This window comes from Pinus tabuliformis, chromosome 9 (assembly GCF_031772625.1).
Source record: "Pinus tabuliformis cultivar Carrire ecotype Pingquan chromosome 9, CPIR1, whole genome shotgun sequence".
In the NCBI taxonomy this organism is placed as follows: Eukaryota; Viridiplantae; Streptophyta; class Pinopsida; order Pinales; family Pinaceae; genus Pinus; species Pinus tabuliformis.
The window spans coordinates 802,091,359-802,111,141 of NC_142307.1; the positions used below are offsets into that span (position 1 = coordinate 802,091,359).

The following is a 19,783-nucleotide window of genomic DNA, read 5'->3' on the forward strand; positions in this document are numbered from 1 at the left end:
CATGGACGAATGATAGAGAAATTAAATTCTAGTGGGAGAAAGGCTCGAGAATATTTGGAATTCGGTCTGCTTGAACAATTACTGTAGGAAAACCAGATAATCTCATAAGATTGAGATTGTACCTTTCTAGGGCAATGTTAGAATATTTAATTCTTACTTGTCTCAGTTGTGTCTTTCTAACTAGAGGCGTCTGTTCCTAACTATATTCCTAGTTTGGTGTGTGGTTAAGATATTTTCTCAACCAACAGATTTTATGTCCAAGATAGTTTTCTTATCTTGAAACAATACTCTTGTATATATGTAATATGATATTTGATTTATGTATCTGGATATAGTTTACACTATCTGTTTTTATCATGGTATCAGAGGCCTGAGTGCCTGGACCCTCCTGGGCTTAGCCCATCCTGGCTGAGGAAATAAAAGAGTATTTTTTTTAGTGTTTAGTTTTTCCGTCGTTAAGAGACTCTAGATTTGGATTCAGGGGGATCTTTGATTTTTGCGTTTGTGAAGCGTTTCGGTGGCATAATTTTGGAGGCCGAGCAGACGAGCAAGCTGCGGGCCGAGTGGTGGCACAAGGAGAACCGTGGTATGGCATAGTTTACGTGCTGCCTGGTGGATAGTGGTTGCCAGATTGCACCTGAATCTGCGTGGCTGCGTGGAGCCTGGAGGTGGAGATCGCCTGGTGTCTTGTTGTTCGCGTGAAGGTGTCAGATCTGCGTGGGAGCCTGATCTGAGTTTGAAACCGTATTGTAGTAACGGTGATGGAGTGCCGAGAAATGTTGTGTCAGTGAGTTGAAACGACGTGCTGTGTGAGTGAACGTTGCTGCCAAACGAGGGATCTGCTGCGTGGAGAAGACTGCGAGAAGAGAGGATGTGTTGTGGTATTGGATACTGCAAAGAAGAGCACTTCCTGATTTCCAGAGTGATATTTAATGATGTAATCTTTTCATTGATGGTAATAGAGTGTACGAGAGTGATCTCTCTATTTTGTGAGTGTAGTCTCCAGGTGCAGGCCACACCTGAGAGCTACATCTCCTTCTTTTCAATTTTGTTCACATTTTATCTTGGTATCAGAGCTTCAGAGCCCGTAAAAGCCTCTGGCCCTTCCTGGGCATACATAAATAAATTACTGAGTGTGTATAGCTTTATTAAATTTTTTGTTTGTCCATCAGAAAGCAGTTCTATTCTGTGTAGGACTAAGCCTGGAGCGTTGTTGGTAAAATCTCTAGAAGACTGCACCTCTTATTCTTCAGCGCGTTCATATGATGGGGTTGAGAATGCCCAGCAATGGTTTTTGGGCGATGTTGCCGCCAGAGCGCTAGTGCACTACGCGACGAGCAGGATCCTCCCTCAGCAGAACAGAGGTGTAATCGATCTGACCCTCAAAGTTCTTTTTGTGAGAAGCCCCTACAATTTCCTGGTTTTTGGCCTCGGCCACGACAGTGCAATGTGGAATGCCTTGAATGCCCACAGGAACACCATTTTTCGAGAGGAGGACTCCAATTGGATACGGGAAATTGTGAAAATCCAATCAGGAATTGAAGCTTATCACGTCCAATACCAAACGAGGATGTCCATGGCTAACGCTTTGCTGTGCAACTACAGAAAAAATCGATCCTCCTGTGGCCCCACCTGGTTGTTGAGGTCCTCCAAATGCGAGCTCGTTCTCACAAACTTGCCTACGCTCATCTACGAGACAGAGTGGGATGTCATCATGATTGACGCCCTCCGTGGTTTCTTTAGCCCCGCACCGGGCAGAATGTTCGCCATTTTCACTGCAGCCGTGATGGCCAGGAACAAGAAGGAGGAAGGATCCACAGATATTTTCCTTCATGATGTTGACAAGAGAGTGGAGCAAATGTATGCCGGGGAGTTCCTCTGCAGCAGCAATCTGGTGGGATCTTCCGGGAGGCTTTGGCATTTCAGGGTTGCCCCATCATCCTGTGGTGGCAGTAGCACTGACGTTTTTCTTCTGTCCGTGACCTAGCCACCTGCAATCGTGTGAGTGGTTTCCCATGAAAGAAGATCAAAGATACAAACTAAGAAATACCCAATCATGTTAGCAGGACTGGTTGCGAAAGGTGCTTAGTGATCATTAAGAGCAATGCAATCAAAGTGATGTGCAGTGATTGATCAACTTCAAGTAAACTGTGAGCAGTTCGAGTCCTCTGCATTGGGAAGTCAACAAGAGTTGCTGCATGGAGAAGAAAGCAGCGTGGGTAAATTCTTTGGTGAGCTGTTGGTGTGTGCGGATCTCCTCAACGTTCTTGATGCCTTGCTACTACGCCAGTCTGTTGCGTGGTTTTTTTGTTGTTTACAATTCACTAGTATGTTTGGTGCAGATCAAAAGTGTTGCCATGATGTCATGCTGTATATTGTTTTAAGAATGGTCATGTGAGTAATGTAAATCTGGTTGAAAGAATTAATTTATTTATTGTGACATTTAGCTTGGCAAATTATTGTCACGAGTATAAATCTATGTTGGAATTTTCCATTCCAACAATAGACAAATTTATTTGTAGGAATGATCTACTACCAGATACGATGATGACATGACAATGAAAATGGCATAAAAGAATAGTGGTTGGAGCTGCACGATGATCGCGTTTGGAAAATAATCATCTATGGGCAGAGACAGAGAAATTAAACCTGAAGAATTTATGCTTTATTTAGTTTCTTGGAATCATGTTTGAAGTTATTGAGCCTTATTGAGCCTAGCTAACTCAATGTAGGTAAAGTTATTTTGTTACAATTCGCGACTCTAATGAATGACAGGTTAAGCATGGAGTTCCAAGAATTTATTTTATAAAGATGCCCAATATGTGAACAGTGAACAGATGAGGTAAAGGAGCAGCAACAACGTTTATGGTGGACAACAAAGTAGATGTTTGTTTGAATTAGTGTGGTTTGTGGAATAGACTCCCTAGCATGTTATAAGCAAGTCCAGTTGTTGTAATGGTCATTGTATGTACCAGAAACTCCAAAATGTGGAATGAAATGTAAGTTTTAAAGGCATCTAAAAGTTCGTGGTGATCTTAAAACCACTTTGTAATGGTTTATGGTCAGCCTGAAACCATTTTTTGTCACTGTAAAGTGAGGGTTGGTGGTGAGCCAGAAACCATCTATAGAGTCTTTGTGGCTGAAGTGCTTTTGTGATCAGCTTGCCTTTGTGGCAGAATCGACTCTGTGGCTTGAGGTGCCTTTGTGGCCACGTGTACACGAGAGCTTTGTGCTCAATTGAGCAGGTGGACTGCAGAACACCTGGCTCGGACTCAGATGATTTTTTTAATTTTCTGAGTAGAAGGGGATTGGTGCGCTTTTAGCGCTGACAGTAGCGCCAAAAAGTGCAACTGGCACGTCTATTAGGCCATTAATCGCGCCACCGTGCTTCACGAGTTTCCAATTTAATATGGGCGCGGGTTTTTCGCTCAGGATCGCGCCAATTCACCTTCAAGGGGATCCGCGGGAATCCTTATCTTTGTTTGAAGCTCTATATGGATTTAAACTAGCAATAAACCATCTAAGAGTATTTGGGTCAAAAGCATTTGCCCATATACCCAAAGCTGATAGGAAGAAATTAGACCCTAAGGCAGTTAGATGCATCTTTGTTGGTTATGGCACAAAATTTAAAGCATATAAATTATTCAATCCTGAGTCTCGTAAGACATTTGCAAGTAGGGATGTAGTGTTTCATGAACAGGTATAGGAAGGGAAAGATGACGTTGGTGATGATTGGCACATTCCATTGTTGATGGAGGAAAGCAGCGAGGATGAAAGAGAGCAGGAGCAGAAAGAAGAGCAAAAAGAAGAACATCAAGAAGGTGATAATGCAAGGCCAGTTATAGCAGAAGAAAACAAATTTGAGTTAAGTCCCCTACCAAGGAGATCAGGTAGGAAGACTCAATTACCATTAAAATTGACAGACTATGCTTTGATGTCAAAGGTTTTGAACATTGTAGAACCCACTAATCACAAAGAAGCTAGTCAATTTAAGGAGTAAAGATTTGCAATGAATGACGAAATGGAATCAATTCTTAGAAATGATACTTGGGATTTATTTGAGTTGCCTAAGAATAAAACACCCATAGGATGTAAATGGTTGTTTAAACCAAAAATGAATGCAGATGGAAGCATAGAGAAATTAAAAGCTAGGCTGGCTGCAAAAGGATATTCACAGCAGGAAGGTATAGATTTTGATGATGCTTTTGCACCTGTAGCAAAGTTAAATACAATCAGAATTCTTATTGCTTTAGCTACTAAATGTAATTGGGAATTACACTAGCTTGATGTTAAATATGCATTTTTAAATGGTGATTTAAAAGAGGAAATTTACTTAGTACAGCCAGAAGGATTTGTAAAGCAGGGGCAGGAACATCTTGTTTGCAGATTGAAAAAGGCTTTATATGGTTTAAAGCAAGCACCCAGGTCTTGGTATGAAAAGGTTGATTCTTTCTTTTTAGAGCATGGCTTTCATAGAAGTTTAAATGACCCAAATTTGTATACCAAGTACAATAATCAGGGGCAGATTATTTTGATTTCTTTGTATGTGGATGACATGATTATAACAGGAGATGCAGATGATTTAATCAGAGGAATCAAAAGGCTTATGGCACAAGTTTTTGAGATGAAAGATCTCGGAAGCCTTCATTACTGTCTGGGATTAGAAGTATGCAGAGATACTGGGCAAACTTTTCTTACCCAAGGGAAGTATGCCAGAAATCTGTTGGAAAAGTTTGGTATGGATCAGTGTAGATCAACAGCGACACCTTTGCAGCAGAATCTGAAGTTGAGCAGTGACGATGGCACTAAAGAGGTTGATGCTACAATGTACAGACAGCTGGTTGGCAGCTTGATATATCTTACAACAACCAGACCTGACTTGGCATACTCTGTTAGTGTGTTGAGCCAATTCATGTCGAAACTGCTTGAAAGTCACTGGGTAGCAGCAAAAGGCGTGTTGAGGTATCTTTGTGGTACTGTTAATTATGGTATTTTATACACTGACGCATCTGATGTTACTCTAGCAGGTTTCTCAGAATCGGACTGGGCAGGTAACTTGGATGATCGGAGGTCCATCATAGGTTACGCAATCAACATAGGATCCGGGGTCATATCATGGAGCAACAAGAAGTCGAGTATTGTAGCTTTGTCTTCGTGTGAAGCTGAGTATCAAGCATTGTGTGCAGCGACATGTGAAGCGATCTGGTTGAGAAGGCTTCTCAAAGATGCAGGAAAAGAACAGAAGAATCCCACTTCCATCAAAAGCGACAACCAGAGCACCATTAAATTGGCATACAATCTAGTGTTTCACAAAAACACCAAACATATAGACACTCGGTTCCATTTTGTTAGAGAGAAAATATAGTCAAAAGAAATTGCTGTTGAATATTGTAGAACTTGTGACAATGTGGCTGATATTTTTACAAAGCCTCTTGCATGAGTGAAATTTGAATTTTTTAGAGGGATGTTAGGAGTTCAGGAGAACCCTTTCTCCATTAAGGGGGGGAGTTGAAAATAATTAATATTATTTTGTATTAATGGAGAAATGGTTACATAGTTGTAATGTATCTCCTTAGTTTAGGATTTGTTCCTAGAGTTTAGGAGTGTGGTTGCAACTTCCTGATTTCCAGAGTGGTATTTAATGATGTAATTTTTTCATTGATGGTAATAGAGTGTACGAGAGTGATCTCTCTGTTTTGTGAGTTTAGTCTCCAGGTGTAGGCCACACCTGAGAGCTACATCTCCTTCTTTTCAATTTTGTTCAAATTTTATCTAGAGAATTATTGAAAGGATCCGTTTTGTCTAAGGTTGGTTTGTGACCGCCACATTGGAAGTGTTGAATAGACTTCGTGTGCCTAAGTCAGGTGAGATGGCACTGTTGTGAGTGTGGCCAGCTGTGAGCCACTGTTATTTTCCCTGGTGTAGTCTAAGAGATCAAATCGTGGCTAGAGCATGGTCGTTATGGCTCGTTGATGTCAGCTTACTAATTTGTGTGGGCATTTGACCTGAGAACAATTATCTCTGGCTTTGAATAGGCGTGAAGCCTGTAACTGCTACCGGATCTGACGAGGTGTGAGTTGTGTTTAAATCTATGTGGAGCTAGCTTGTAATGCAGAGCCCTGGATCGTAAGGGGAGCTCCACCTACGTGGGGGAGACGGTGACTACCTGAGTATGAGGAGCATGAGGAAGGTCGGTGAGGGCCTGTTGACTGTACTTGTGGCCACTGCGTCTTTTTTTTGCTTGTGTGTCAGCAACGTTCGATTGCTTCTCATCATTTCTTGAAGACCTCTAATTTCAAACCTAGAAGATGTCCGGATTTGTTTTTCTTTCTGCAGAGAAGCGAGAAGTGGCTGGTTCCTAGTAATGATGATGAAGAAGAATTGCATCATTGCTACCATATTTATCAGTGGCATCTAGTCTTTACGACATTGTGGGGTTCGCTAATTCAGGCTTTTGCTTAAGCCTGTGACGTAGAGGAGACGAACCTTACTATTAGGTTTTCCAATCATTGTTGGCAAGTGTTTATCGATAGATTTTTCTTCAAAGCCAAGGGACTTCATCAAAGAAGCTTTTTGATACTTTATAGTTCGAATAGAGGTGGGGTCTTTAAAGTCGAGATCCCCAGAGATTTTACTGAGAAAAGTTTTCCCATGGAGCCACTGGCTGACCTTTCTGCTACCGTTTCATTATTAAAGCCAGAGCGTTAATACATTGTGTAAAGGATCCTCGTTTGAGATTAGCATTCAAGTTATTCACGAGACTATTTCTAAGCAATGTGAGGGCATCATGAGAGGGACCTGTGAAGGATGAGAGGATAGCTAGTAATTCAGTGGTCAAACTTGCGAATGAACTGTTGATCGCCTTGGGGACCTCTGATCTATGGGATTAAAGGTTTTTGAGCAATGTTTAGATCAAAACCCCGAGAAGGTGGAGTAGCTTTTTTTAGATGAAGGGAATGAGGAGTTCATCCTATTCAACAATTGAACAACCTGATCCCCATCCAAAGATGACTGTCCGTTTGATTTCTGAAATAAGAATGAGGGCATTGGTGGGGTGGAAACCTTACAACGACAAGATTGTTTGGTGCAAAACCACTGATGCCAACGATAAGAATTCTTGTGTGTATTAATATTTCATGTCATGGTATGGTATTTCATTGTTTCGTGTATTAATGTCATGGTATTTCAGGTTGTCATTGAAGTGATAACGGTCTAACCAACTATTGTCACAATTATGAGTGTGTGTTGGAACTGGGCCTTCTAACAATACACAAATTTGTAGGAATTATTGATTACCAAATATTATGAAGACATGATACTGAAAATGGCAACATCAGAGATTGGAGGATGATGGATAATTGAGTTTGTGTGAATTAGTGTGAGTTTGTGGAACGGATTCATGTAGTATGAGTCACATATTGTAATTAGAACAAATCTACATGTCATATACTCCTTTGTAATGGTTAGTTGTGGTCTTGAAATGTTTTATGTATCTATTGTACTGGAAGACCCAGAGAGGAATGCATACCCTTTGTTATGTGTTCCATCAGTAAAAGAGTTTTAACGTCGTGGAAGAGTGTGTCATGCAGGATGGATACACTTGGGTAGGCCATATTGGTTTTAGGCTCTATGAGGTGAAATTTTATAGCTAGGGGGAGTTCATTAAGAGGTTGGATGAACCATGTATGTGAAGGACTTCCTAGTAGACTAGCAGTTGCAGCGGTTGGGAACCCATGCATTCTGGTAGATGGTTGTTCCTTTATATGGACATCGACAATTGCATGAACAAGGTACAAGGTGTAATTACGAGACTGGACCAGATGTAGACTTTGCAGATTGATATCGAGACAAGTACTCATTAAGGGGGTGTGTTGGAATATTTAATTCCTACTTGTCTTAGTTGTGCCTTTCTAACTAGAGGAGTCTGTTCCTAACTATGTTCCTAGTTTGGTGTGTGGTTGAGATATTCTCTCAACCAACAGATTGTATGTCCAAGATAGTTTCCTTATCTTGAAACAATAGTCCTGTATATATGTAATATGATATTTGATTAATGTATCTGGAGATAGTTTACACTATCTATTTTTATCAAGCAACTCTTGGCAAGGGAAGTAATGCTCCAACCAAGGAAAATTTTAAGGATGGAAAATTTTCTTGAAGTTTAAAACATTGGCGAATCTCACTAATCCCTAATATGCAAATTATAAAATGTTTACTGATATATTTGTAAACTTATTCAAATTTATAATGATTTTATATATAGTCTTTATATAATGTTGGCGATTTTTAAGGTAAAATAATTTTATATTCTAAAATTTGGGCGAATCGTCTTTTATAAAATTGGAAATTTGCGAATCTTTTTTGTGGAAAAATCGTGGAAATTAGCCCACTGGGCGAACATTAGCCCCTAAAATTTTCCATGGCTCCAACTCTACCAGTGGTCATGGAGTCTCCTCCTATCCCTCTCAAACATGTTCGGTATGTGAAAATTGGTCACACCATGAGACCAATGTTTACAACAAATTCTATGTTCTATGTATAGCTAAGTTTAGTTGTTCTCGTCCCCGCTATGTGGAATTACACTCCTTATGCCCCCATGAAAAAAGGGAGTGGACAAAGCTCACCCTTCCTATACCATATTGAATATAGGGAGCCTCCATATATGTAATTCCATGGGGAGTGTAAGAAATTCCACCAACTTCGAAACCTGCTTCTCTAGGGAAGTCGATATATCCCATCTCTCAATAGTTGGCTAGCTAGATTTTTCTATTGATATCTCTATATTTATGCAATTCTCCAACAAGTGGTCTCCTGTAGGGACAATGAACAAAATGTACTACTAGCATCTGGAATTTAAAAGGTTTCTTGTTAAGAACCCTCACAGATGTTAAGAGGGGGGTCATTCTCATTTCCAGGATGAAAATGGGGCAAGTTTCCAAGAAATATGGTTTAATGGATGTTTCTATAATGTCTATGCTCTCGTAGCCTATGGAGGTTCCTTAATTTATCCACAGAGTAAACAAATCCTCTTCAGGCATCCTCTAGATCATAACTCTGCAATTGGAAAAAAAAGAATAACGACCTGGATACATGCTTCTAGGGTTTATATTAATTTACTGTGTAGTATGACTCCCTTCGAAATGCATCAAGGCCAGACTCCTGTAGTTAGAGGGAGAGGTCATGATTGGGGCAATTGTGGTGGGAGAAGGCGTCCTCCAACAGCTTGTGTGCTTGAGACCAAGTCTCTATCCATCTCGACCACAACCATATCATATAGAATAATGGCCCACCCATGGGCTCGCTAAAAAGTTAAGGAGTGGGAATCCAACATTGTAAATCGCAACACTATCAGTGACCATGAAATTTTAGGGGAATTGGGAGTCTTAGTCCTGGACCCAGGCCACACCTATGTTCATCGTTCATAATACCAGCAATCTCTTTTTACATACTAGATTGTGAAAAGAATTATTGTGAAGGTTATGATGATGAGAACTATGGCCACTTCAACTCCTATACAAGATATTCAAATTATCCATGAGGAATTCTAACTCATCCAACACTAGATCTAACAACAAAATGCTTGTTTGGCCCATATAGAGAAGCATATTCATTGCTCACCTCAAACAAAGCTGTGAGGTTCCAGCACCAAAGGCCCAACTCCAGTAGAATGTTCAGATAATTAGTATGTTTCTTGTTGAATGTGATGTTTTGGTTGTCAAATTTCAATATTATTTATATGTATAGAAAGTAATTTTTGCATATATAGTATAGATTGCTATTCAATAGGGGTTATAAAGATGGTCATTTGTCCTTGCACTGTTTGATAATTTTAAACTATTCAAGTTTTGGTTAGCTTATAATGCAACCAGATTGTCAACAGACATGGTTTCCCTATGGGAAAATGGGGACCATCTGGCGCTGGATGCAGATTATGTTTCTCCTAAATATTTTTTAAAATTAATGGAAAAGTTTTGTTAAGCTTACAATATATATATATATTATAATTAATCAAATTAGATATTTTTGATTCTGGTAATGTTACTTATTAAAATTAAAGTTTATAATTTTTTATAAAATAAATGGAGAAATTTATAAAATTTAGTTTTGTTTTAGAAAAGTAATAATACTTTTTTTCGGTAAGTAAGTAGGTTTTTTTATATTATAAAAAAATATACATAGCTTAGAGGCATGAATAGATTTTTTTGAGTGCAACACCTTACTGTGAGTAGATGGATGAAGGGGAGGTCCAATAGAGGGAAAATAAAATGTCTCCCACAAAACATGAGAGTCATAATATGGCCATAGAAAAAAGATAAAATGGGAAGCTTGATGCTGAAGCAATTTTCCTAAAATTCAGAAACTGGATGCATTTCGAAAAAAAATTAATACATTACATAGGCAACAAACTCAGAATGGACATAGCCAAAATTGGAACTACTAGAACGACAATGGAACAAGAAAGAAACAACAAAATAACCTCTGAGAAAGGTAAATCCTAGATAGAAATCATATCTGGAGACGAATTTGGATTGAGTTGACACCTTGCTGGACTGACTTTACCATTTTTGCCTTCATTTGATCAAATCACTTGCTTACCCTTCGAGCTAGATGCAATATGATGCGCTTTTTTGTTTCCTTCTTTGTCTTTCTTTTCCTCAACTATCAGGAAACCATAGGACCTTGTTTCTTGCAGGAGGGTTCTCCTATAACTACTTGGGAAGTGTTGGTGATGGGAATCTTCAAGTTCCTCGCAATTGCTTCAGGCTTCTGGCATGGAGATCTATGAATTGTTGGACCTATACCACATATTTATTCATCTCAGGGATTAGTGGGAGAAGGGGAATCCAACTGGTGGGAATAATTTGTGTACCTAGAGTTCTCCAAGGAACTTGAGGATGTCGAAGAAAGAGAAGTAGCAAAAAATTCAATGACAATATACTTAGATAGATTGCATATCCAAATGGGAGTTCTATTGAGTTCAACATTTGTCTCTCCCATCCTTTGTTCTTCATTCTCTCTAGTTAACTCCATGGTGAAGAGGTGGCACGTGAGTAAGTTTTAGACCACCCAATGGCCATACCTTGCATTGAATGTGGACAAGGATTTCAGGGTCGAGTAGTTCCATCTGATCATTGTGCCATGGATTGCAGGGAGGATGCTCTTTGTTGAAGAATGTAAGTAGTGTCGATCTCCACAATTATATTTAAGTCATGATGTAATGTATTTCTCAAAAGAAAGAAAAAAAAATATTCTAAAAGAAATTGACTTACTAAAGCATGGGATTCATTCTTAGGTCAATGGTTCTTAGGTCAAAGCCCCCATTGTAGGCTTCTAGGGTTTATGTCAAGTATCATTTTCCATGTTATAATATAAAACACCCTTCTTAGACTTTGTCAATTAAGAATTTTTATTATTTATTGATAAATAGGTCATTTAGGCCTCCTCCACCAAGTCAGCCTCAACCTGGACAAGTCAGCCTAATTAGGGAAGAAGAAACCACTATAAGAGGGAAACAACTTGATTTGTTTGAAGCACATCCACAAAAAGTTTGATATGTAGTTGCTGGAAGCAAAAAGTGAGAAATTAAAGGAAGAGGAAGAAAACCATAATGAAGGAGAAGGAATTTTTTGTCAAGCAAAACGGAGTCAAATTTTCTCTCTCTACTCTCACATGTGCGAAATTCCAAAGTTGTTAGGGAGGCCGAAATTCTAGATCTGCAGTAGGGCAGAAATTTTGGAGTTGTTGGGGGTTCAAATTCTGGGTTGTTACTAGGTTGTAGCTATTGGACAAGAAGATACTACTGAAGGTTGCTGAATCATATTCGAAGGTTGAGATGGTTGAGGAGGAAGGCCTTTTGGTTAGGTATAAGGTCTTATTCTATCTAAATTTGATTAGTGGACGAGTTTAACTGGGTTTTCCCCCAGAGAGGGGCTTTTGCCTTGGTGTCGTTGATATTCATGTTTTGATTTGATGATTTCTTAATGAAAAGAAGATAAAATAAGAACATAAAGAATATAACAACAAAACAATAATAACACAAGTAATTATCAACATAAGAAAATATTTCTTCCTTTCTAATTTTCTAACATGGTTTCAGAGCTGAGGTGAAGGAAGAAAAAAAGCATCTTGAAGATCTACTAAAAGGGTTAAAGTAAGAAGATAATTTTTCTATCTATACAAACTATGTCAACCATAATGAAGACACAAACAAGCTAGAAGGAGCCTCCAACTATAGGGCATGGAAGAAGAGGATAGATCTTATTCTTACTAAGCATAAAGTTTCTGATCTTGTTCAAGGAAAAGTGAAGAAACCTACAAATGATGCAGCAAAGGAGAAGTTTAGGCAAACTGAAACCTTGGCTATGGATCTAATAGTATATGGAGTTAAGGATAATATAATCATACACATATCTAAAATATATTCCACTCAAGAAATGTATGTAGCCCTCTCCAAGTTGTTCACCATCAAGAATATTGGTCAAATATCAAGTGTCATGAATGAACTAAGAACAATAAAGATGACAAAAGATGATACTGTTTCTTCATATTTTTTAAGGATCCCTAGAATAAGAGATGAACTCAAGTCTAGACATGAGGTTGTACCCGCAAAAAAAATCGTGATTGTTGCACTCCTAGGTCTACCAAAATCTTCAAGAGCTTTCGCATCAGGAATTAGCAGCTAGAAAGATATGCCTACCTTTAAACAAATGTGAAATGCATGCAGTCAAGAGGAAGCATGCATCTCATTATTAAGTAAAAAGAAGGAGGATGAAGAAGAAAACACCAAAAATGCCTACACTTCTCATCACAAGAAGAAGTGAACATATAATAATTTTAAAGGAACAAGAAGAAAGTTGATTTATCAAAGATTGAGTGCTGCAATTGTCATAAGATGGTAAACTACAAAATTCAATGTCTTGAGAATTCGAGGAAAAAGAAGAGAGAAAGAGAACATGCAGATGTTGTCGATGAATCTCTACCTAAGAAGAAAAATACTGAAGAATCTAGTATCAAAGACTTATACTATTAAGTCTACTCTCTCATATCCTTCTAAATCTATTAATCTAAGTTTTGCAATGTTTTATGTTTATATTTTTAGATATAATGTGCCTTGCTAGCAATTCTTGAAGTTGTTTTGATAAGTCATAGGTATCCCTCAAAAAGATTGTATTAAGAGGGAGCCTTGAAAATTTTACAAAAAGATAAGTATATTGTTCCTTATTTCATATTTTGTTTTTGGTTTCCTCCTCATATCGAGATTTGCTAGTATTGTATACTAATAACCTCTTATTCATAATTTTCCTTGATAGGAAACCTTGCAGAATACATAAAGGCTTTGGAGGAGATTTCAAAGGAAAGACTTGGATCATGAAATAAGTTATGTTGCAAAAGAATCACTTCAAGAATTGATGTCCCATAAGGTTTGTTAAAGAACAACTCAATGTATGTCTTAGATTACAAGTTTTGTCACAAGGTTCTCTTAATACAATATTATTATCCTCTTTTGAAATTTTCTTTACATTAATCACATCGTTATGTCTATGGTTTTGAATTTTCAAGATTCTTGTTAGGGGGATAAATCATGAGATTAAATCTACCATCGTTATATTATCATTTGATCATTCTTGTGAAACCTTAACTCTTAAGGTTCACTGTAAAACCCTAGCCTCTTGCTACTAAGGGTATGTCGATGTTAATAATGAAATCCTAGTATACCTAGGGATTGTTGATGAAGTCTATAAATCCTATTCTTTTTATGTTTAGGGCTTTAATGATTTTATGTAAAAACCCGAGTCCTTTAGGGTTTGTTTTTAATGTCTAAATGAAACCCTAGATCTTTAGGGTTTGGTAAATTAGGGTTTATAAACAAAACCCTTGTAATAACTAAAGTAAGATCCTATGAATTAAACCCTAGGAATATATTCATATGTTTGATCGAAATCCTGACCTGAATTTTTCGATGTATTAATCTTGGGTTTACTTAGTAGATATTGTTGTGAAATGATAATGCATGATTATGAAATCCTAGATATGTATATCCATGTATGCTAACTTAATTGTTGATTCTCATGTTTTAGTTTGTGAAATCTAGGGTCTCTAACAAAAACCCTACTAGAGATTGGTATTTTAGGACATGTTGATATTGTTTTTTGGTTATTGGTATAGTTTAGTATTAATGAGAAAGTATAGGGTTTGGAACAAACTGTAGTAGAGTGTGGCATGTAACTATAAAACCATATTGTTGAAACCTTAAATGTATAGTACTATGATTGGATTGTTATATTGAATATTAGGATTTGTGTTTCAAAGATGGAGTCTAGGTTTTCTGACGAAACCCTAGCAAGAAGTTGAAGTTGAGTATGTAAAATGATGTAACCTTTGCTCATTATGAACCTAACTAGGTTTAGGTATTTGATGTCTAAAGTTTGATTGTTTTGATGCTTCCATTGTAATGAAATGATTTTGATTGACTTCATGCTTCTATCTATTTGTATTTGATTGTACTTGCTATTAAAGTTTTGCACATACATGATCTTCAAGATCTTGAAGATGTTCATAATGATGAGCATGATGAAGGAAGCTACCCGAATGATGATAATCAAAGATTACCTTGATTTCACGAGAAAGAAATGAAGCCTTGAAAGGATAAAGTTACTCCAATATTGTAATATAAGGATGTTGTTGATCTCCCTAATTTGAGAGGTAGTTTGGATATAAGAAAAGGCACATCTCCATAGTTCATAAGGAGGGAATATTATGAAAGTCACAGTGAATACCTTGAATAAAGAATGAAACTACAGATGGATGCTCATGAAAAATATTGAGCTTGTATTTAGTGCTACCGAAGAAGTGAAATAAGAAGAAAACTTTCAACAAGTTGTATTTAGATAAATTGATGATTATATGAGTAACATCAGAATGTCTAAGAACCCCGAAGGTTTGTGTTTACTTATATCTATACTTAAAAGTATAGTACTGCTTAGGGTTGTGATTGCAGGGTTTCTCTGTAAAAAGGTCAAAAATTTGAAGCATGCTTGAAGTAGAGGATATATATATGATTTAGTCAATAAGGAGAGATGAAGCATCTTGTGGAAACAAGATGCTTGGGAGGACATCTAGTTGACCAATATGTTGGTGTCTAGATCCTGAAGTAAGGAGGGTGGCATTGGTCATGGAGCTTTCACCTTGGATATGCACCAAAATCCATCGGTTGTTGATAGAGCTTAAAATCCATATAATACCTAGAGTGGCGAAGGCTTGAGTAAACCTTAGTCCCACCCGATTAGAGTACCCTAGTCAAGCATCTAATATGTAGAACTGTGTGTGTTATGAACTCTTCATAGAGTATGTCACTTTGAGATCTGCCGTGTACCTTTATATATATATTTGATTATGAATACCTCCCTAGTTATGAGGGAGTGTTGAAGAATGTAACTAGTGTCGATATCCATAATTGTATTTGAGTCATGATGTAATGTATTTGTCAAAAGAAAGAAAAATGAATTTTATTGTAAAAGAAATTGACTTATTAAATCATGAGTTTCATGTTTGGGCCAATGTTTCTTAGGTCAAAGTCTTAATTGTGGGCTTCTAGAGTTTATGTCAAGTGTCTTTGTCCATTTCATAATGTAAAAGATCGTTCTTGGGCTTTTTCAATCAAGAAAGATATTTTTTTAATGTAAAATAGGTCATTTAGACCTTCCTCCACCAAGTCAGCCTCAACATGGACAAGTCAGCCTAATTAGGGAGGCAGAAACCAATTTAAAAGGGCAGCAACTCAACTCATTTGAAGCACATCCACAACAAGTTCGATCAACGGTCGCTGGAGGTACAAAAAGCATGCGAAATTCGAGGAAGGGGAATAAAACCCTAGCAAAAATGAACAAAGGTTTTGAAAAGCAAAAGGAAGTTAAATTTTCTCTCTCTACTCTCATGCATGCAAAATTATGAAGTGGTTGGGGAGGTTGAAATTCTGGAACTGCAATAGGGCTTACTTAAATATTAGAGTTGTTACGGGCCAAAATTCCGGGTTTTTGCTAGGTTGTAGCTGTTGGACAAGAAGATCCTACTGAGGATTGTTGAATCATATCAGAAAGTTAACTTGGTGGAGGAGGAAGGTCTTTTGGTTAGGTTTAAGGTTTTAGTCTATCTCAATTTTATTAGGGAAAGAGTTTGACTAGGTGTTTACCGAGAGAGAGGTTTTAGCCCTTGATAAGTGATTACACATGGTGTTATTGATCTTCATGTTTTGATTTGATGATTACAATTTGAAAAAAAGAGAAAAGAACATAAAAACGGTAATAAGATAAACAAGAATAACACAAGTAATTATCAAAATAAAAATTATTTCTGCCTTTACAATTTTCTACTAATTTTCTAACACCGTTGTTTCCCGTGAAGGAGTAAATATAGTGTGAAGACTTTAGGAAACAATTGCACGAAGAGCATTGGAACGGTTGTTTCTATCCTCATCAAACCTACCTCCCCTTCTTGTGCTACCTCTTTCCCGTGAAGGAGTAAATATAGTGCGAAGACTTTAGGAAACAATTTCACGAAGTGCGTTGGAATGGTTGTTTCTATCCTCATCAAACCTCTGCGTGAAGGGGGATGAATGTGGAAGCTAAGTGCAATAATTATTGCGACAAAGCGATCATAAGGTCGACCACAACGAGGATGCAGGAGGAATGAACCTAATACTTTACAACTTGATTGTCAATCACCTAGAGAATTATAGAAATGCATGACCAGAAATTGAAGGTGGTATTCATGTTGAGAATGAATGTTTTTCTCCCTGATTTGATAACGCCCAAAGATCAAAAGGTCACCCAAATTCCAGTAATAATAATTATATTAAGTGTAAAATGGTTTTAAACTTATAAATTAAAAAGTAAATGGTTAATAATGATGAGTATATTTTAGTCATACTATTGATTTAAACGTTTATATAGGACCCTTTTATAATGAATAATTAAAAAACACATTTTAAATCTTATATTCATATAGAATAATAATCAAATACTATTTAAATATTATGCTCGTGTATGTTAATTGTATTTATTTTAAACGATGGAAAGAATGATGATTATCTTTTCCATTCCGATCGAATTCATCACCAATAATACGACATGATAACCTGTATTATTTGAATCATTTTCATTACCTACCATCATTTTAAACTCGACAACATTTAAAATTAAAAATGGATATATGTAAGTGATTATACCGTAATCTTGGATTAAAATTAGAAACCATGAAGTTTCAATTCGCCTTAAGACAAAAAAAAAAATATGTAATTCGTCCGCCTGGACATTAGGCTTACATCACGCGACTACGAGCACCGAAATTTCAGTGTCATCAATCGTAAGTATTCTAGACCCAACTTGGTCATTATACGGTTTTGACATAAAATCCAGAGAAAAACACAAACCCGAATTTTCAGTATGAAATTCTTTGAGGTTGCACTGCATCAAGGCGACAATCTTAATTTTTAATTTTTATGTACACTACACTGCTCCTGATCTCACTTACATAAAACTACCGGCTCCCATAGAACAAGTATAGTACGGCGTCGTTCCACTGAATGCGTAGGCTCCAAAGGAGAATCCATTCGTTATTCAGACAACGCAAAACGATTGGACTAAAAAATGAGATGCACTCCTTGACAGAAAGGAAGATAAATCCATGGACAATAGTAATCATAGGGGAAATATTAAATGTACAGGGATGAAGAAGAAAAGAGCACCTTCTTCATTCAGGTGTCTGAACGTGCAGAAAGGCAGAAAATACAGTTTTTATTGATGATATGATGCATAATGCTCCCTTCCTCCATGTTTACCCCTCTGCTCTGCTTGTTCCATAAATGGATCGCGTAAGCTTCCTTCTCCAATTGAATAATCTTTGCACTTATCCACTTCAAATGTCCCCTGTCACTGGGACTGCTAAAATAACTGGAAATGTGACCCCAATCCACCGGATAAAATGCAATGGGGGGCATGATTTTGAAGTCATGGCGTGTTTGGTTTGGGAGAGTGGTGACAACTCGAGTGACGAGGTAAGGACCGTTGTGGCCCCATCTGTTACCGTCGAACGTGAGGGAAAACTCCTTTATGAACTTCAATAGCAGAGGATGCCGTTTATCGAACGCCAAAACCGCATTATTCAGCCGATTCCACTGCCCTGTTTTGGGATTTGTGTTCTGGGCTCCAATGGTGTTTCTCAGGCCAGAAAAGTTTCGGAGAATTATCACGTCTGCGTCGATGTAAATACCTCCGTACTTGTAAAGAACGGCGAGGCGGAGGATGTTGGACAGATTCTGGGCGAATGGGACTTCCCCAGGATCGATATCGCCGCTCAAAATCTTTCTCAGCCATTCCTCCGCCGGGGTTTTGTGGAAGAGGTAGCGAAGATCGGGTGCCACCGCCATAACACGAAACCCTAGGTTTCTAAAAGGGCGCAGAATCTCTTCTCCCGCCTTGGAGTCCATCGTGCGCGAGATCACGAGCAGACAGCACGATGGGTTCCACTTGAAGACGCTCTCCATGGATAACTGCTCCCGGTAGCCAAACGATTCGAGCTCTGATATCCATGTTATGAAGAAGCGGAGCTTGCAGGGCTTGAAGAAGGCATTGACTTTGGCCGGGAATTGTCTCGACATCGAATCCGAGTGGAGGACTTTGAAGCTCGAAAAGCTATCCCTGAACCATTTTATTCTATCCTCCCTGGTCAGGTTCACGGGGGTGTACTCAAGGCTTGGAACATTCCTCAAGGGTTTTGATCCTACGCTTATTTTGACAGCGGATACTTCCGGATCATGTACTTCTCGCAGGGCCTTATGGTGTCTGTGTACGATTCTAGGGGAGGTGTGATTTTGTGCATCAAAAATAGGATTTGGGGTGAGATGGGCGTGGAAGACTAGAAAGAAGTTGAGAGTGAGAACAAGAGGCAGTAAAAGTAGCAGAGAAGAAAAAAGTAGCAACAAGTGGGATTTCAACATCTTAGCCATAGGTGGCGTTGGCTGGTAAGGCCAATGGAAATTATGCCATATATGTTGTTTCTCTCCTCAACCTTCTGATTCACAATCGCCAATGGCGCCCGCGAAGACTTCGCATTTCAGCGCCTGCATCCGCTCAAATCAAAAGTCATTTTTCATTCCGATTGCAAATTAAAATAAATCTGCAAAGCACAAAATACAAACAGAATCTCTGCGAAAATAGTCCCACGTTGATGGAAATTTTAAATTTAACCGACCTTGGGATTTATTTAAATAATACAGCGCAGGTCCCTCCATCACATGCTTATCGAGTCAATTATTCATGCATTCAAAGAAAGTACTTCATGCTTACCTAATAGATGATGCCAAAAAGGCTGCGACAAAGCCACACGAATCTTATGGTTTAAAATAAGATGATACATTGAATTTTATGTTATAAAATAAAATAAACTGAAAGTTAGACTTTACGAGCGTGATAACTGCCGTACAAATGGCATGAGTTTGGGCTATCTATTATAGAAAAGTATGGATGAGCTTTTCGGAACTATCAATCCATGAATTTACAGAAAGGACTCATGATTATCGCATCGACGATCCCGGAGACTTTTATGAGTCATACTTTCCATTGCTGTAGTCTAACTCTTTTGGTATTTTTTTAATGAAATTTCGTTGTTGTAATCTTTCTTTTATCTAAATTGCGTTTTTAAGACGTGAATGCACGTAATATTACCAATGTAAATGAACGTAATATTACCAATAAAATTTAGAACATTCAGATTAACTTGCTGTGCC

The 19,783-nt window shown here is 38.0% G+C and overlaps 1 protein-coding gene across 1 annotated transcript; it reads right to left on the reverse strand.

The window, feature by feature from the left end:
• Nucleotides 1-17,548: 17,548 nt before the first annotated feature.
• On the reverse strand, nt 17,549-18,781 carry LOC149151197 (uncharacterized). Its single transcript, XM_089445425.1, has one exon. The coding sequence runs from the start codon at nt 18,653-18,655 to the stop codon at nt 17,753-17,755; it is 903 nt and encodes a 300-aa protein (XP_089301551.1). The 5' UTR covers nt 18,656-18,781; the 3' UTR covers nt 17,549-17,752.
• Between the last annotated feature and the right edge of the window lie 1,002 nt (nt 18,782-19,783).